This window comes from Lampetra fluviatilis, chromosome 2, assembly GCF_964198595.1.
Source record: "Lampetra fluviatilis chromosome 2, kcLamFluv1.1, whole genome shotgun sequence".
NCBI lineage: Eukaryota > Metazoa > Chordata > Hyperoartia > Petromyzontiformes > Petromyzontidae > Lampetra > Lampetra fluviatilis.
Genome location: NC_136276.1, coordinates 16,815,750 through 16,833,376, shown reverse-complemented (window position 1 = coordinate 16,833,376; position 17,627 = coordinate 16,815,750). Strand labels below are relative to the sequence as shown.

The window sequence follows — 17,627 nt, the reverse complement described above, 5'->3', positions numbered from 1 at the left end:
GTATTACACTGGAAGGTCTTTGCGTGATAACAAAATCCCCCGAGAAAAGCAGCGTTCCAGACCGGATAGATTTAATTTACACTCAGTTTTCTGGCCGACCAGTTTATTTCTGCGCCTGCATTTTTCAGGCTGAGCTTGCATTCCGTCAAAGCACCCTCCCTCTCTCTCTCCACCTGTGAAGTAGAATTCTCCTGTGTCTGTGCCTACTTCCGACAGGCTTTTGGCCTGGCCTATTTTGGCCCTTCACGAACCCAACGAATTCTAGATTTTAAGCTTTCGTGACTGTAAGGATTCATATTCTTGGGTTTTTTTGGTAAAGTTACGTGACTTTACCGAAAAAACCCAAGAATATGAACCCAACGAATTGAACAGTTTCACTCACATCCGTACAAGCATTATGAAACCGTCTACTTTAAGCCAAATATGTTTCAGATAAAAGTTTAAATGGAATTATTACGAAATATTACGTGAAAATAACTGACGGCATATGTATGACTCTTAAGACAATATACGAACTATACTTTACTATGGTACATTGATGATTCAGCAACACATGAACTTGCATTAAATTCACTTTACAATAAAGCATTTTGTACAGCATAAAGGAATGTTGAATATGAATACGTATATAAATGTTAATCGTGCAGAGTGGTGGCAGTAGTTTGCACTCTATGCAATGGACCTGAAAACCTGAGTTTGATTCCCATCAAAATCAAAAATAAGTAGCAAGTGATATTTGAACCTTTCCTAGCCACGAGCCTGAAGTATGATTATACCCGCAGCATTGACAGTGCTATTAATGTCTGTGGAAGTATGCATAATGAAACAAAGACATAAACAGATCAAATAGAGTAGTAGATTCTTTTATGATTTTTCATATTACTCTGTTGATGTATAAATTGTATTAAACACTGTATTACATGCCACAAAGGTTAAGCTGAAATTTAACATCATGATATGTAATTTCAACCTGATTTTCAAGCTATAGCGCGTTAAAATAAAGTTCACACTTAAATTCCATTAAAATAGTGCCTTATTTATATTGTATTCTTAGGTTTTTTCGGTAAAGTCACGTAGGTAAAACATCAAAATTAATGAAAATAAAATAAAACAAAAATCACGACGTTTCGGAGGCAACACAAGTCTCCGTCATCAGGTGGGACCGTCACAGCCGAATAAGCTGCATCAAGTGAGGCAATGATTCAAGAAGTAATCCCTTATAAGCAAGTTGAAGGGGGGAGGAGAGGGGGGGGGGAGCTCATCAGAATGTGGTAGCCAATGAAAAAACAATGGACTACGGCTTGGACGAGGTTGCTGCTGTACACGCCAACACAATGGACAGAGAGGGGGGAGGGGAGGTCTGATACACATGATAGACAAAAGAACGAAAATGCCCATGTTTATACCAATGCTGGCTGAACAATGAAGAGAGCACTGCCAAAAAATAACAGGGGATGTTAACACTCGGTAAAGTAAAGTAAAATAGTGCCTGTCAGATAAGATGGTCCAAAAAAGTGTAATTAAGTCTTTAAGACTTAATTACACATCTTATCTGACAGGCACTATTTTACTTTACTTTACCGAGTGTTAACATCCCCTGTTATTTTTTGGCAGTGCTCTCTTCATTGTTCAGCCAGCATTGGTATAAACATGGGCATTTTCGTTCTTTTGTCTATCATGTGTATCAGACCTCCCCTCCCCCCTCTCTGTCCATTGTGTTGGCGTGTACAGCAGCAACCTCGTCCAAGCCGTAGTCCATTGTTTTTTCATTGGCTACCACATTCTGATGAGCTCCCCCCCCCTCTCCTCCCCCCTTCAACTTGCTTATAAGGGATTACTTCTTGAATCATTGCCTCACTTGATGCAGCTAATTCGGCTGTGACGGTCCCACCTGATGACGGAGACTTGTGTTGCCTCCGAAACGTCGTGATTTTTGTTTTATTTTATTTTCATTAATTTTGATGTTTTACCTTCGTGACTTTACCGAAAAAACCTAAGAATATGATTCCTTGCAGTCACGAAAGCTTCAAATCTAGAATTATTTATATTGGTTAAAGCAATTGTTTTGTACTCCATAAACAACTATATAACTCATTATGACAAGCTTACGAAATATTGTTTTGTTCATGCATTGCTTTATTTTGTTCAAGTGAATGTGGTTTCTAAATATTTGCATTTCACGATGTTTTTATTTTCCACAGGCACAAGCAACAGCTTTAAGACTGTGAGCCTGCAGCTCGAGAACACGACCGTCATTTGGAGCCCAGAGCACGCTAAGGTCATGCCCCGCGTGAAGCACGACCTCAAGAAGACAGAGTTGGAGGCAGCCTTCAAGTTCGACGTCAGACTTCCATACCTGGTGTTCATGAACGAGAACGCCAGAAACAAGTGGGGCGCCCAGCGTGGTTATCGCGTGCAGCTCACGAGTCACGGAAACCCCCTGTTGCCAGAGGATTACGAAGAGGAGAAAGCTGCCACTTGGAGCAGGTATCTGTGTTTTATCTGCTGGGATTTCCCATGCAGATTTAGGGACCTCACGAATGTTTGGCTGGAATTCACCGAGATGGTGGGTTGAATCATGGGAAACTGCATCCCTACATAATAAAATAGCTTATTGTTTTGTAGTGAGCTGATAGTCACAGCCCAATTCGGGCGCCAAAGTGGCGAGATGTGAATTACCTTGCCTGGTATAGAGTGCGTGGGTTCAATCTCGACCCTGACGCCTGTATATTTAGAGTTTGCGCATTCTCCACGTGGTCACTTGGATTTTTCTCCGGGTACTCCAGTTTTTCCCCTCTACATTTAGAAACGTGTTTAAGAGTATTTGGCTGCTATACATTTCCACATGATAAGCCACTGCAATGAGTTATAATTTGTGGCCAGGTCGCTTCTGAAAAAGAGCTATATTGCTCAGTGGGCATTACCTGGTAAAATAAAAAATAGTTTATAGTTTTCAATCAGGCAACCACCAATGACTACTCAAAACATCAAATCATACCAGGTTATAAATACAAAACATTCTACTTGTCTGAACCGCAAGCACGAGAGTTAAATACAAGTTACTGAAAATATAACACCTTTTGAAGTCTATAAGTTACTGAAAATGAAAGAAAATTGACATTGGAAGCTCTGATGTTACAATTAACTCCAGAAATAATTTGTATTGCCTTTGTAAATCAACTATAGTAATATATATGGAACATAATTGATGATTGTATCAATTAAACATGGCATATAACCTGCAAATAAATAGCTACAGTGAGGGGAAAAAGTATTTTATCCCCTGCTGATTTTGTACGTTTGCCCATTGACAAAGAAATTATCAGTCTATAATTTTAATGGTAGGTTTCTTTGAACAGTGAGAGACAGAATAACAACAACAAAATCCAGAAAAACGCATGTCAAAAATGTTATAAATTGATTTGCATTTTAATGAGGGAAATAAGTATTTGACCCCTCTGCAAAACATGACTTAGTACTTGGTGGCGAAACCCTTGTTGGCAATCACAGAGGTCAGACGTTTCATGTAGTTGGCCACCAGGTTTGCACACATCTCAGGAGGGATTTTGTCCCACTCCTCTTTGCAGATCTTCTCCAAGTCATTAAGGTTTCGAGGCTGATGTTTGGCAACTCGAACTTTCAGCTCCCTCCACAGATTTTCTATGGGATTAAGGTCTGGAGACTGGCTAGGCCACTCCAGGACCTTAATGTGCTTCTTCTTGAGCCACTCCTTTGTTGCTTTGGCTGTGTGTTTTGGGTCATTGTCATGCTGGAATACCCATCCACGACCCATTTTCAATGCCCTGGCTGAGGGAAGGAGGTTCTCACCCAAGATTTGATGGTACATGGTCCCGTCCATCGTCCCTTTGATGCGGTGAAGTTGTCCTGTCCCCTTAGCAGAAAAACACCCTCAAAGCATAATGTTTCCACCTCCATGTTTGATGGTGGGGATGGTGTTCTTGGGGTCATAGGCAGCATTCCTCCTCCTCCAAACACGGCGAGTTGAGTTGATGCCAAAGAGCTCCATTTTGGTCTCATCTAACCACAACACTTTCACCCAGTTGTCCTCTGAATAATTCAGATGTTCATTGGCAAACTTCAGACGGGCATGTATATGTGCTTTCTTGAGCAGGGGGACCTTGCGGGCGCTGCAGGATTTCAGTCCTTCACGGCGTAGTGTGTTACCAACTGTTTTTTTGGTGACTATGGTCCCAGCTGCCTTGAGATCATTAACAAGATCCTCCCGTGTAGATCTGGGCTGATTCCTCACCGTTCTCATGATCATTGCAACTCCACGAGGTGAGATCTTGCATGGAGCCCCAGGCCGAGGGAGATTGACAGTTCTTTTGTGTTTCTTCCATTTGTGAATAATCGCACCAACTGTTGTCACCTTTTCACCAAGCTGCTTGGTGATGGTCTTGTAGCCCATTCCAGCCTTGTGTAGGTCTACAATTTGTCCCTGACATCCTTGAAGAGCTCTTTGGTCTTGGCCAATTGTATAATTGCTGTAAAACATTATTGAATAAGGCACTATATACATCTACATGAGATAAATATTAAATTTAATCTAATTTGTGTGTTATTCAAACATTGTTAAATTATACATACATACTGTATACCACCAACATTTCTCAGCATGATGTATATTATAAGTTCCAATTACACATAAACTGGCACTATTTGAACACGTATGTATAATCGACAATAGGGACATTAAAAGTGTGTTGTTTCGAAAAATGGAAAGGAACTGGAAATAGAGGAAGACCTCACAGAGAATGGCTTGACGACGACATAAGACATGAGTGCCAAAAAGATGTGAACTGAGCATTTTGGTACAAGTGAAGTATTGGAAATGACGGCAGGAAACTCCTTTGACGGGAACACACTTCTTTTATTAAATCTTGACTTGTAACGATACAACGCGTGGCCTCTCTTCTTCACAGTACGGTCACCCTACAACGGTACAACTCGTGACCTCTTCTCTTCGCTCCACACTTCTCTCGACTCCCGTAGATTCTGTGCTGCTGGCTCTCTGTGCCTCGTGTAGACTCCGCGCCTCGGCTACACTCTTCTCTCGTCTCGTGTAGACTCTGCGCCTCGGCTACACTCTTTACTCGTCTCGTGTAGACCTTACGCCTCCGCTACACTCTTCACTCGTCTCGTGTAGACTTTACACATCTGGCTACACACTCTTCAGTACCCGTCTCGTGTAGACCTTACATCTCCGGCTACACACTCTTCAGTACCTATCTCGTTTAGACCTTATACTCTCTCTGGCTACACCGTATGCATTACTCGGCTCGTGTAGACCTTACACTCTCTCTGGCTACACCGTATGCATTACTCGGCTCGTGTAGACCTTACACTCTCTCTGGCTACACACTGTACATTACTCGGCTCGTGTAGACCTTTCTCTCTCTCTGGCTACACCTTGTACATTACTCTCCATTACTCTCCTCTCCAGGCTCTATCTCTGCACCTTCGTCTTCATTCCTAGATGGTTCCACTTCCTCCCCCTACTCCTCTGTGCATCACCTTATATATCCCTTCCTCCCGGGAGACGGAGCGGATGCGGACCTCAACGTCGGCACCGCTCCTCAGTTACCCAATCACCACGCGCCATCTCTACGATCCGTTTCCGCCCAGCGCGTGTTTCCACTCATCGACCAATCACACCGCGCTGCCACCCGATCACTCCCTCTCAGCGCGTCACCGGCACACAGCCAATCAGCAGCACTACCCCCACCCGCGCTGACGCCTGCTCCTCCCCGTCAGCGCGCGTCACCACACACACACGCGTACATACGCGCTGGCACACGACGTATACCCCCAGCGCGTATCACCACTACATCACCCCCTCCCACATAGCTCGCAGCCGGCCCGGCTGCTAACAACAACCAACCACAACGATAAGACGACAACCAACACAAAAAAAACCCCGTAACCCCCCAGTGTGCCCCGTAACATAACAACAACAACAAGAACTATGTACAAATTGACAACGAACACAAGAAAAGTCAACAACACAATACAAGCGAATTCCAGAAAACGAACACGCCCAGCGTCCCTGCGACTACACGCAGTGACGAGGCGCTCCAACTGCCCCGACTCCTCACGAGGCGGGTCACGCAAAGTAGCGCGACCTGGCGCGAGTCCGTCTGGCTGGTCCGTCGTATGGGGCGGGACACTGACGACCGTCCGGCGGTTCCGGCCGCTCCCGACGGCGCGGAACGGGCCTGAAAGGGCCGGCCCCGCCGCGGAGATCCGGCCGCCGGTGGTCGGCAGCTGTCAGTTCCGAGACACCTGGGAGCAGATCAGGCGAAAATACGTGTGGATCAGGCAGAGACATTTCCCCCTGTGGGTCGCCGGTCACGTCACACGCTCGGCCCTCACGACACAAGGGGAGGCCATATGGAGGCGAGAACGGTTTCAGTCGGGAGGGGTGAACGTATCAACGGCGCTTTCCCCACTTTATCTGAACGCACTGGGGCCGTGCAACGCGCACGACCTCCACGGGTCCCCTCCATGGTCTCAACAATTTAGGCGACGTAGCCAAGGGTGCCTGAGGGCAATGCAGCCAGGCCCTGTCACCTGGTTTCCATTCGTGCATGGACACCTTCCGTGCCCGCAACCGTTCATTAGCAATTTGGCGAGCCCGCGAATTAAGCCGTGCGGCCTCCCTCGCCTCTGTCAGCTTGTGAATATTAAACTTAATATGTTCTGCCAATTTAGAATTAGTTCGTGGAGCGGACAGGCCAAGTTGCGTTTCCATTGGCGGGTCAGCTTCCCGACCGTACATCAAATAGAATGGGGAAAACCCTGTAGCTGCATGGGGGGCCATTCTATACGCGGCAAGGACCCCCGGGACCTGCAGGTCCCAATCCACATGTGCCTCACACACCTGCTGGCACAGCATGGAAGTCAAAGTTTTATGAAGTCTCTCCACCATCCCGTCTGTCTGCGGGTGGTACGGGGAGGTACGCACCTTCTTGGTACCCAACAGATCGCACACCTCTTGCAACAATTTACTCGAAAATTTTTTACCTTGGTCGGTCAGCAGGCGTTCGGGAGCCCCCTTGTCCAGGACATAGCCCTGGACGAAGGCGTCCGTCACGGCCGCTGCCGACTGGTTAGCGAGAGGCCACGCCATAGGCCATCGGGTAAAGTATTCGACCCCCACTAACAAGTATTTATTCCCTCTCGGCGTGACTGGAAAGGGCCCCAAAATATCGAGTGCAACGAGCTCGTTAGTGCGCGAGACCTGAATAGATTGCAGCGGTGGATTAGCTGCCACGGGCGGTGGTTTACGTCTGGCGCACTCAACGCACCCCTTCAGAATATTTACCACATCACTTCCCATTCCCGGCCAGTAATAGTCACGCTGAAGCAGGGCAAGCGTCTTGTTAACTCCCAAATGCAAGAGGCGTTCGTGGGCCGCCAAGACAACCCTCCCCCTTACAGCGGAAGGCACCACGAGTGCGTTCCGCCGGGACAAACTGTCCCATCTTAATAACACGCCCTGCTTAAGTACATAGGAGCCGGTGCTCTCCTGGTCCCCCTCGGGACCCCCCACCTTGCGGCGCAATGCTAGCAGCGAGCTGTCCGCCATCTGGAGACGGCCCCATTCGCTGAGCGACAACGAGAGCAGCGAGTCCCGACCCTGAGAGGCAGTGGAATCATCCACGATCGGTGCGCCCGCTGTCGCAGCCAGTGCCCTCCTCTCCCCCGCAAGCGTCGGTTTACAGCGCGCCGATCCCGACAAACACGCGCATTCATTACAAGGCAACAACCGCGACAGGCAATCGGCATTTGTGTGTCGCAACCCCTTACGGTACGTAGTCGTAAACTGATAGTCCTGGAGGACTTCCAACCACCGCGACAACTGGCCCGAGGGTTGGGCGACCCTCAATGAATACTGTAGCGCCGCGTGGTCCATTCGGACCGTAAAGTGACGACCATAGAGATATGGTCTGAACTGTTGCACAAAAAAGACAATGGCAAGCAGCTCGCGACGGGTGACGCAGTAGCGCTGCTCCGCCGGAGACAACACCCTACTACCGTAGGCGACAACTCTTTCGACACCCCCGACGACTTGGGATAGCACCCCCCCAATGCCCGTGTTGCTAGCATCCGTGTCCAGCAAAAAAGGACTCGTAAAATCGGGATAACACAAGGGTGGGGCACCCACCAAGGCGTCCCGGAGGGAGCGAAACGCGGCTTCCTCCTCCGGTCCCCATTTGAACTTCGCTCCCTTCGCCGTTAGAGCGTGCAAGGGTTTTGCAATAGTGGCGAAGTGCTCAACGAACCGCCGGTAATAAGAAGCAAACCCGATGAAACTACGCACGTCAGAAACGGACGTAGGTGTCGGCCAAGAACCGACACAATCCGTCTTCGCGGGATCGGTGGAGATCCCCGAAGAATCGACAATGTGACCCAAGTATCTAACAGACTTACGTAGGAGGTGACATTTGGCCGGTTTAAATTTTAGTTTAGCCGATCGCATTCGCAAGAACACCCCTCTCAATCGCTGGAGGTGTTCCTCAAATGTTTTACTGAAAACAATGACATCGTCCATATAAATCAAGCATGTATCCCACTGCAAGCCCGACAAAACCAACTCCATAAGTCGCTGAAACGTCGCTGGAGAGGAGTGAAGTCCCATGGGTAACCGGTTAAACTGGAACAGCCCCCCTGGAGTCCGAAATGCTGTCTTAGGTTTCGACTCTTCGTCAAGTGGCAACTGCCAAAACCCCGATAACAAATCAAGAGTCGAAAAGTATCGCGCACCAGACAATGCATCGAGGGACTCATCCATCCTGGGGAGCGGATACGCGTCAGCCACAGAGATCTTATTCAGGCGACGGAAATCAACGCAGAATCGCAGGGACCCATCCTGCTTCTTAACCAGCACAATAGGCGCTCCCCACGGGCTGGAGGAGGGCGAAATAATGTCGGCTTCTAGCATTTCGTTAACAGCCGACTGAACATGTTCCTTCTCCGCAGGACTCAGTCGGAAGGGATTTAGCCTGACCGGCGCCGCATCGCCCGTTTCAATGTGGTGGTGCAACAAATCCGTGCACCCAATGTCATACTTATGTTTACTGAACACATCAGAAAATTCTATGAGCAACTCGCGCAGCGCACCCAACTGCACCGCCGACAAATCGTCCGAGGCGGCGCATAGCGAATGGACCCACTCAAGGTCCTCCCTTGTCTCAACGTTCTGCGCGGGGCTCGAGCCCACCTGCGCAACCAACCCATCATCCACAGGGACCCGCGCCGCGTGAGCCAGCACGGTGCCCTGTTGAATGACGGCTGGCCGCGACCCCGCGTTCAAAACCATTACAAACGGATCCCTGTCAGCCCGCACCAAAGTGTGAGCCACCGATAAATCAAGACCCCCGACAGCCTTGTTAGAAGGACCCAAAAGCATACTTTGTTCCGAAGCCTCCCTCACCCATGGTTTCCGCAACCGGAGGGGAATTAACATCTGTGAACCCGGGGGCACCTGCACGGTCTGTGTCGCCACCGCTTGTATCGTAGCGCACGCCGTCCGAATGTCAGTAGGGCTCGTCAAAAATGCAATCCGGCGACCCGATGGCAGTTCAATGCATCGTTGATCGATAAGAATTTTAATGGGCATTTTTGCCAAAAAATCAGTGCCCAAAAGACAAGGAACCGCCAAAGAAGACGAAACGAAAACGGGTCCTGACAATTTGATATCTCCAATGCAAATGGACGCCCTAATCTGACCGATAATGCCCATCGATCCCCCATTAGCGGCGTAAAATGGCACATCCACCGGGAGCAGCGGACGACATTGGACTGGAAGAATATTATAAATGAGGTCCGATATCATAGTTTCCGACGCCCCCGTGTCCACTAACACCCTAATCTCGACCCCATCAATAGATCCCGTAACAACGGACGAACCCGCCGAAGCAGCCACAATTCTATGCCCCAATTCCGCCCATTCAATATCTCCCTGGTCCCGGCCGAACCCCCCTGGCCGAACCGAATCCCCGAACCTTAACCGGCCCTCCTCCGCCGCGACGCGGCGTCCCATGTGTGTCGAGCATACAGACCGAGCGTGTGAGGTGCCGCGACTTGCCGGGGATTGTAGAGATGACTTGGGCTCTCGGTCGTCGTCCAGCCGAGCCCCCATAGCGCGCTGACGTGGAGCGCGGCACCCGGACGCCACGTGGCCCCGGAGGCCGCAGTTATAGCACGTGACGAGGGTCGGAGTAGATCTCGGTTGCTCCGACTTTCGGCCCGATCGCAGAGGCGACCGAGCCCCCGGCCTCCAGTCCCCTGGTCGTCCCGCGGCGAACGCCTCCTCTCGTGGGCTGACGTCTTGGGGTTCGGTGACCACCGAACCCGGAGCTGCGACGACGGCAGCGTTGCAACCAACTCCTTGTTTCCGTTGTAGGGCCTCGTGCGCTTGAATACTCGTGGCGACTCTCAAAGAAGAAATATCAATCTCGTCAGCTGTGTTGATAGGGACCCCCAGTTCCTGCGCCAACTTAAGCAGCTGCTCCAAAACCATCGCGTCTTGGCCCTCCTCGTCCATCCGAGGGAACGCAGCATCGGCAAGAGCCAGCAACGCCGTGCGATAGGCCAGCGCGGTCTCCGTGTCCGCTTTCCGTCTTGCGTAGAAATGATGGCGACACGCCGAGGGAGGTCCGTAGACCCTGGCCAACAGACCCAGCGCATCCTTCAGCGTGGAGCGGTCTGACTTCCGTGCGGACCTGAAGGCCGCGAGCGCGTCGTCGTCCAGCATGGCAGGCAACGCCCGCAGCGCCGTAGCATCGGACCACGCGGACATCTCTTGATGCGCCAAAAACCTTCGCTGAAATTGGCCCCAGTCTCCGCCTTCCGCCTTGAAGGCTGACAACGTGGGCAGACGCTGCTGAAAAATGAAGTCATCCGCCTCGTGGTTCCTCTCCGCCTCTCCGTCGGTGTGTAAGATGGCGGCTCCAGCGGCAGACGTAAAATGGCGGACCCCATCACGCGCCGATGACGTGGATGCGCGCGCTTGGGACCCCACCACCACGTGGCGCTCGCCGTTCCCGCCAAAAGTAGGCCCAGGCGCAATGGCGGGAATCCCCCATTCGTTTTGGCGGGAATCTGCGGGGCGACCTTGTAAAATGTCCCCCACCGTCCCCGCTCCTCCCGACGAGCTGATCTCCGCCAAGATGGACGCGGCGGCGAGCAGCAGCTCCGCCAGTCGGGAGTGCGCCTCACGAAGCACGGCCTCGGTCCCCGGTCGCTCGCCCGGCGCCGTCGACGGATCCTGTAGCGTGGGCAAGTCGTCCTCCTCACCCCCCGCCACCAGCGGCCCCGAGTCGTCCAGGTTTTCCTCGCGGTCAATCCCGTGGGTCCTACGGGTCTTCCTTGTCTCCATACTTGGAAGCCCGTTTCACTTCTGACGCCAGATGAAGTATTGGAAATGACGACAGTAAACTCCTTTGACGGGAACACACTTCTTTTATTAAATCTTGACTTGTAACGATACAACGCGTGGCCTCTCTTCTTCACAGTACGGTCACCCTACAACGGTACAACTCGTGACCTCTTCTCTCCGCTCCACACTTCTCTCGACTCCCGTAGATTCTGTGCTGCTGGCTCTCTGTGCCTCGTGTAGACTCCGCGCCTCGGCTACACTCTTCTCTCGTCTCGTGTAGACTCTGCGCCTCGGCTACACTCTTTACTCGTCTCGTGTAGACCTTACGCCTCCGCTACACTCTTCACTCGTCTCGTGTAGACTTTACACATCTGGCTACACACTCTTCAGTACCCGTCTCGTGTAGACCTTACATCTCCGGCTACACACTCTTCAGTACCTATCTCGTGTAGACCTTATACTCTCTCTGGCTACACCGTATGCATTACTCGGCTCGTGTAGACCTTACACTCTCTCTGGCTACACCGTATGCATTACTCGGCTCGTGTAGACCTTACACTCTCTCTGGCTACACACTGTACATTACTCGGCTCGTGTAGACCTTTCTCTCTCTCTGGCTACACCTTGTACATTACTCTCCATTACTCTCCTCTCCGGGCTCTATCTCTGCACCTTCGTCTTCATTCCTAGATGGTTCCACTTCCTCCCCCTACTTCTCTGTGCATCACCTTATATATCCCTTCCTCCCGGGAGACGGAGCGGATGCGGACCTCAACGTCGGCACCGCTCCTCAGTTACCCAATCACCACGCGCCATCTCTACGATCCGTTTCCGCCCAGCGCGTGTTTCCACTCATCGACCAATCACACCGCGCTGCCACCCGATCACTCCCTCTCAGCGCGTCACCGGCACACAGCCAATCAGCAGCACTACCCCCACCCGCGCTGACGCCTGCTCCTCCCCGTCAGCGCGCGTCACCACACACACACGCGTACATACGCGCTGGCACACGACGTATACCCCCAGCGCGTATCACCACTACACAAGAAAAGTGGAAACTAATTACTAAATGGGGTATCTGGCCATGGATCGTGATGGTGATGAATTCCACATAACCATTGAATGTCTCCCTTCTACCCAAGGTACCAGGTGGCAGTGACGAAACTCAAAGAGACTGAGCGACATAGCTCCAGCATCTATCAGCAGAACGACCCTTGGGACCCAGCGGTCTATTTCCAGGATTTCCTCAAAGACAATGAAAACATCGTGAATGAGGTGGCTTACAAATATGTCAACACGTGTTTTGTGTTCTTGGATATTTTTGAATTAGCTCACTGAAAAATGCATTCACCGTTCATTTTATGTCAAAAAGTGTTGTTATATAAAGGAGACTATATTAATCTTCTTATTCATTAATAAATGCCAAAAATGCACTTTATACATGGGGATGAAACTTTGTTAATGAGAAAAAGAAAATAGACTTTTGGCCATGCTACTTTACTGCATTGCACCAGAAGGGTAGTTCAAAAACTGCACTGGTGATGCAATAACTTGTAGCAAGGAGTTGAGATGTGAGGAGAGATATTTTCTTAACGAAAATATTCTTAATAAGTCAAGCAGATTTTAACCGCAACATTAAAATGTTTTGTTCATGTAATAAGTCAACGTGATTTGTCAAAGTGATTTCTTACTCAAATGAACACTGAGGTGGTGCTTATCTCCCGTTTAAAACTTTGAGCCAGTGGTAAAAAATACACATTTATATGACAGGGGCGAATGTGTCCATGGGACAACCCCTGCTGACTTCCTCATAAAGTGGTTCTTATTTTAGCCCACCCAAGAGGGATAATGGACTCAGTCGACCGCCAACCACGATTTCAATAAGCAATCTTCCCATTGAGCCGTTTGCACTACCGCTGAGCCACCTGGCTGGTTCATATTCGCTTTCCTTGATGTAAGAACAATCGAGGCTTCACAATAGTGATAACGCCATCGCCTGTGGCCGTACCGCTGGGCAGGACCTGGTGGCCTGGGTGACGGTGGGCTTCGTGCACATCCCCCACTCGGAGGACGTCCCCAACACGGCCACCGCCTGCAACGGCGCGGGCTTCTTCTTCCGGCCGTTCAACTTCTACGACGAGGACCCATCGGTGGCCTCGCGGGACGTCGTGATCCTGCGCCCTGGGTCCCACAGCTCTGGAAAGCCTGTCGTGTCCTGGTGGACAGAGCAGAGCCCCACTGATCCCAGCGTGTGCCTGCCCGACATTCAGCCACTAGCTTACAACGGCACACGCACTCCTGTGTAAGTGTAACGCACAAAGTACTGTTGAGATAGCTGTGATGTCATGTTAAATCAATTGTATTCTTGCATTTATTCAACACGTTATGAATAATATATGGTGAAAAAAAGATGAAATAGTATGCAGGTTCATCCAAAAGTCTCTGTGCAGTGGGCGCAAATATTAACGAGAGCCTGGATGAAATGAGAATGGAAATTACCCACGTGCAAGGGACATATATAGACAAAATAATGTACCGTAATCATTTGTTTTCAAACATGTTAGCATGTTAGGACATGTTCTGTAGTGTTTGGATGCAGATTGTTCCCAATTAAATTAATTACTGTGAATTGTAAAGACAATTATTTTGTACAGAGACTCTCTGTCACCTTGTTTATATGTGGGTATTAAGCAAAAATGAATACAATTCTTCTGCACATAACTTTGTTCCATTCCACAGACGTTGCACAATCAGTACAAACCTCTTTATTTTTGGGCATAGCATTTGTATTTCGAATCATCAGTCAGTAATCTCAGTGTGTTGAGATTCCATTAATGGTGCTCCAACGCTTTAACTCCCTTCTTGCCTGGGTGGCTCAGCCCAGGGAGCCTTGCAAGGGATGCAGGCAAGGTAAGGTGGCTGGCCTGCTTGGCATATGAAGAGGTTTGCCACCTGTCCATGTTTGACCGAGACAGATCAGGAATTGGAACCTGTGTTCAGGTTGCAAGACATTGTTTGTCCCTAGATCTGGTGGTATTATGCTGAACTTGATTACAGTGTACATGCTGCTCCGCTTTGGTAGACCTAAGCTGACTTAACTATGTCTGGGTTTTTTCGATGAACAAGGAGGCAACACTACCAATGAAAAACACAACTAGGCATGTTATAAAAGTAATTAAGAAAAAAAACAAATATATTCGCGAAATATTTGAGGTGCTTTTTAATTTATTCAACTTCATAAAGATTAATAATTTTTATTATCAAGCATTTCGCCATCATAATTCTAAATTGTAGTCATGTTTGATGACCACATGACTCCATCCAGCCAATCAGAGCACATTACCCCTATAACATCTGCACATTTTGAAAGCTGATAAAACATTTTTGAGTGTTGCCAGAGTGAAACTTTTCTTTGTGTTGCACCTTGTCACGGAGTAACAGGGGCAGCAACGTTGCTCACAGCATTATATTACATGAACATTTTACCATTTATCTTTGCCTTTTAACAATGTCATTAATCTCTGGATCAAAGCGATTGAATAGGCATTATCAAGATATTAATTTTCTCTATGGAAGCTTTCAAGTCCCATGCTGATACTGACAAATCGCACACATATCTAGACGTGTAAATGTTAATGTTGAATATTAATAGAACATCGACATTGCTGTATCCCGGAGTTTGAAATTAAGTTGGCAAGCATCCCCTTCAGCTCACCTCCAACTGAAGAAATTCTCACGGATACTAACCAATCTCTCCTCTTCTTGGTGACCTGCCACACATTGCCTCTAGAAACTTTAAGAGCTCCGTTCTTCTCATCTTCTGTATTCTTGAAAACGGTTGTTAGGTTAAGGGTGATTAGATGTAGGGTGGTGGCTCTGCATGTGGCCTGAAGTCCATCACTGGAAGCGAGGGTTGGTGGATCGCAGAAATGTTGTGAAAATCCCTTTTAGTGGGTGTCGAGGTGCCGTACACTGGCTTTCCAGGTGAATGCAGTACAGCAAGTGGACTAATCGACATCTGTTTCCATCTGTATGGGAATCGAGTATTGCTCCCCTCTGGGCATTTTTTTGGGTACTTAAGTTTCCTCCCCCATTATAAACGCTCGTTATTTAGGTTGACTGCCGATATTGGGAAATTGTTGACACTGGACCACTGTCCGGTTGCTTCTCAGTTCAGAGATTGGGCGATGCATTTTGCATACGGCTACGCTATGTAAAACTGAACACATGCGCATATCGTAGTTACAATAGTGGTGAATTGTACTTTATCACGCCATGTTTTGTCGCCCTCTGTATAGTTTCGGACACGAATAAAGCTTAACAATGTGTAACACCCACTGACCTGTGTGTATACTTTCACTCGGAATTGGGTTTGGCAGTTCTCCAGCTCCGCCACAATTCTGGTAGCTTAGCCGCTCCAGGCTGGCTCCAGATCTGAGAGAAAAACTCATGGGAATACCCATAGGCTAACGTGGAGACAGAGAATGCCCATTGGCTAACATTGAGAAACAGATTGCCATAGGCTGACCATGGAGAATACGGAATGCCCATAGAAGTGGCTGCCTTTGGCTAAATTTTTAGTTGTGAGGTCCTGGGGTAGTCGGGGCAGGGGTTGGGAGCTGGGGGTCGCTTTACTGAGGCAGGATAATTATAGATTTGAAGTTTTCGTGACTGCAAGGATTCATACTCTTTGGTTTTTTCGGTAAAGTCACGTAGGTAAAAAATTTAAATAAATTAAATCACGACGTTTCGGGCGCAACATAAGCGTCCTTCTTCAGGTGGGGACAACTTAGCGAAAGCACACAGCTTAAGTGTGTCTCAGAGGTGGCTGTGACGAGTAATTATACAGTCATGGGGGGGAGGGGGCATGGTGAGTGTGGGGGCGGCGGGGTGTGGGCTGGGAGGTAGCGTTGTGTACCCCGAGCAACGAAATCACGACGAAACGTGATTTAATATATTTTAATTTTTTACCTACGTGACTTTACCAAAAAAAACAAAGAGTATGAGGCAGGATAAATTACACTCGAGAGATGCGGTTGCCACAAAGCCATACGCTGCATTGCCAGGACCTGGACGCACCATTGCCAGTGCTGCCCCCTAGGGCCGGAGGCTGCATCGTCACCATCCTTGATCATGCTCGATTATGATGTGTCCCGGTGACAATTTTAAATCGGTTTCCTAATTTGTCACCCCAATAGATGAGCGTAAGAATGTATGAATCCATGCATAGTTACAACCCAACAACAGCAGTGTTATATTATACTATTTGGTTCTTTTGGTAAAGTCACGTAGATATGAAATAAATTAAATCACGACGTTTCGATTGCAACACAAGCAATCATTATACCTACGTGACTTTACCGAAAGAACCAAAGAGTATGGATCCCTGCAGTCACGAAAACTTCAAATCTAGAGTGTTATATTATTTTATCCAAATTGGTAATGATAATATTTGGCAAGTATTTTTTTTTCAGTTATCAATGACTATGAGTGGATATAAATGATCAAGAATGACGATTGCTGCAACTTCTGCCCACCAAAAAGCAAAGCCTCATTGACTATGATGTCGAGTAAATTAATTCGTCTGAAACACGACTACGATTAATTAGTAACATTATTCGAGACAGCAGTACACTGAGGAAGACCAAACATGGTAGTTGGCTATATAGATTAAAATATCTGATAATATTGGGCAAGAATAAATTGCATGCCCCTCACACCGGTTTATGTGACTGCTTTAGTCACAACGACCTAGAGAACGACTACATAATCTCTATATCCTAAGACTTGACTAAAATTCACAGGTTCTCATCGACTCCGCTAAGACTAACTAAAATAAATAAATACAAATTATGACTAAATAAACATCGGACATGAATTGGCTACAGAAGAGCACCACCAACCACTTACCTGAACATGGTAACACTGATTTTAACAATAAATATGGACACACTCGTTTTACTGCTGGGTATGGTGGCACAAATCTGTATGCCAATTATTTTTAAGGCCTGTCAGACTACACAAAATGTCATCACACCTCCGAGATTCTCAACGTGTGGTGCTGAGGAGGCCAGGAGCTCGCAGCACGGAAAATTATTTTGTACTCTGCCTCTGCTGTTTTAATTGTCATACACATTGATTTTCTCCAAACATTCTGGTAAATCCCTTCCACCAACGCAAAACAATAATAACGCAATGGTGAATCATTCCACTTTCTTGAATG

At 48.2% G+C, this 17,627-nt stretch overlaps 1 protein-coding gene across 3 annotated transcripts in view; it reads left to right on the top strand.

The window, feature by feature from the left end:
* The window catches only part of LOC144943637 (diamine oxidase [copper-containing]-like), a 39,000-nt gene extending 23,263 nt beyond the window's left edge, over positions 1–15,737 (top strand). For all 3 annotated transcript variants that reach the window (XM_078871310.1, XM_078871300.1, XM_078871290.1), the window contains 3 exons: positions 2,202–2,487; positions 12,547–12,679; positions 13,423–15,737. In XM_078871310.1, the coding sequence (XP_078727436.1) occupies positions 2,202–2,487; positions 12,547–12,679; positions 13,423–13,710 (707 nt within the window). In that variant the 3' untranslated portion in view covers positions 13,711–15,737. The remainder of the gene's footprint in view (positions 1–2,201; positions 2,488–12,546; positions 12,680–13,422) is intronic.
* Positions 15,738–17,627: the final 1,890 nt, after the last annotated feature.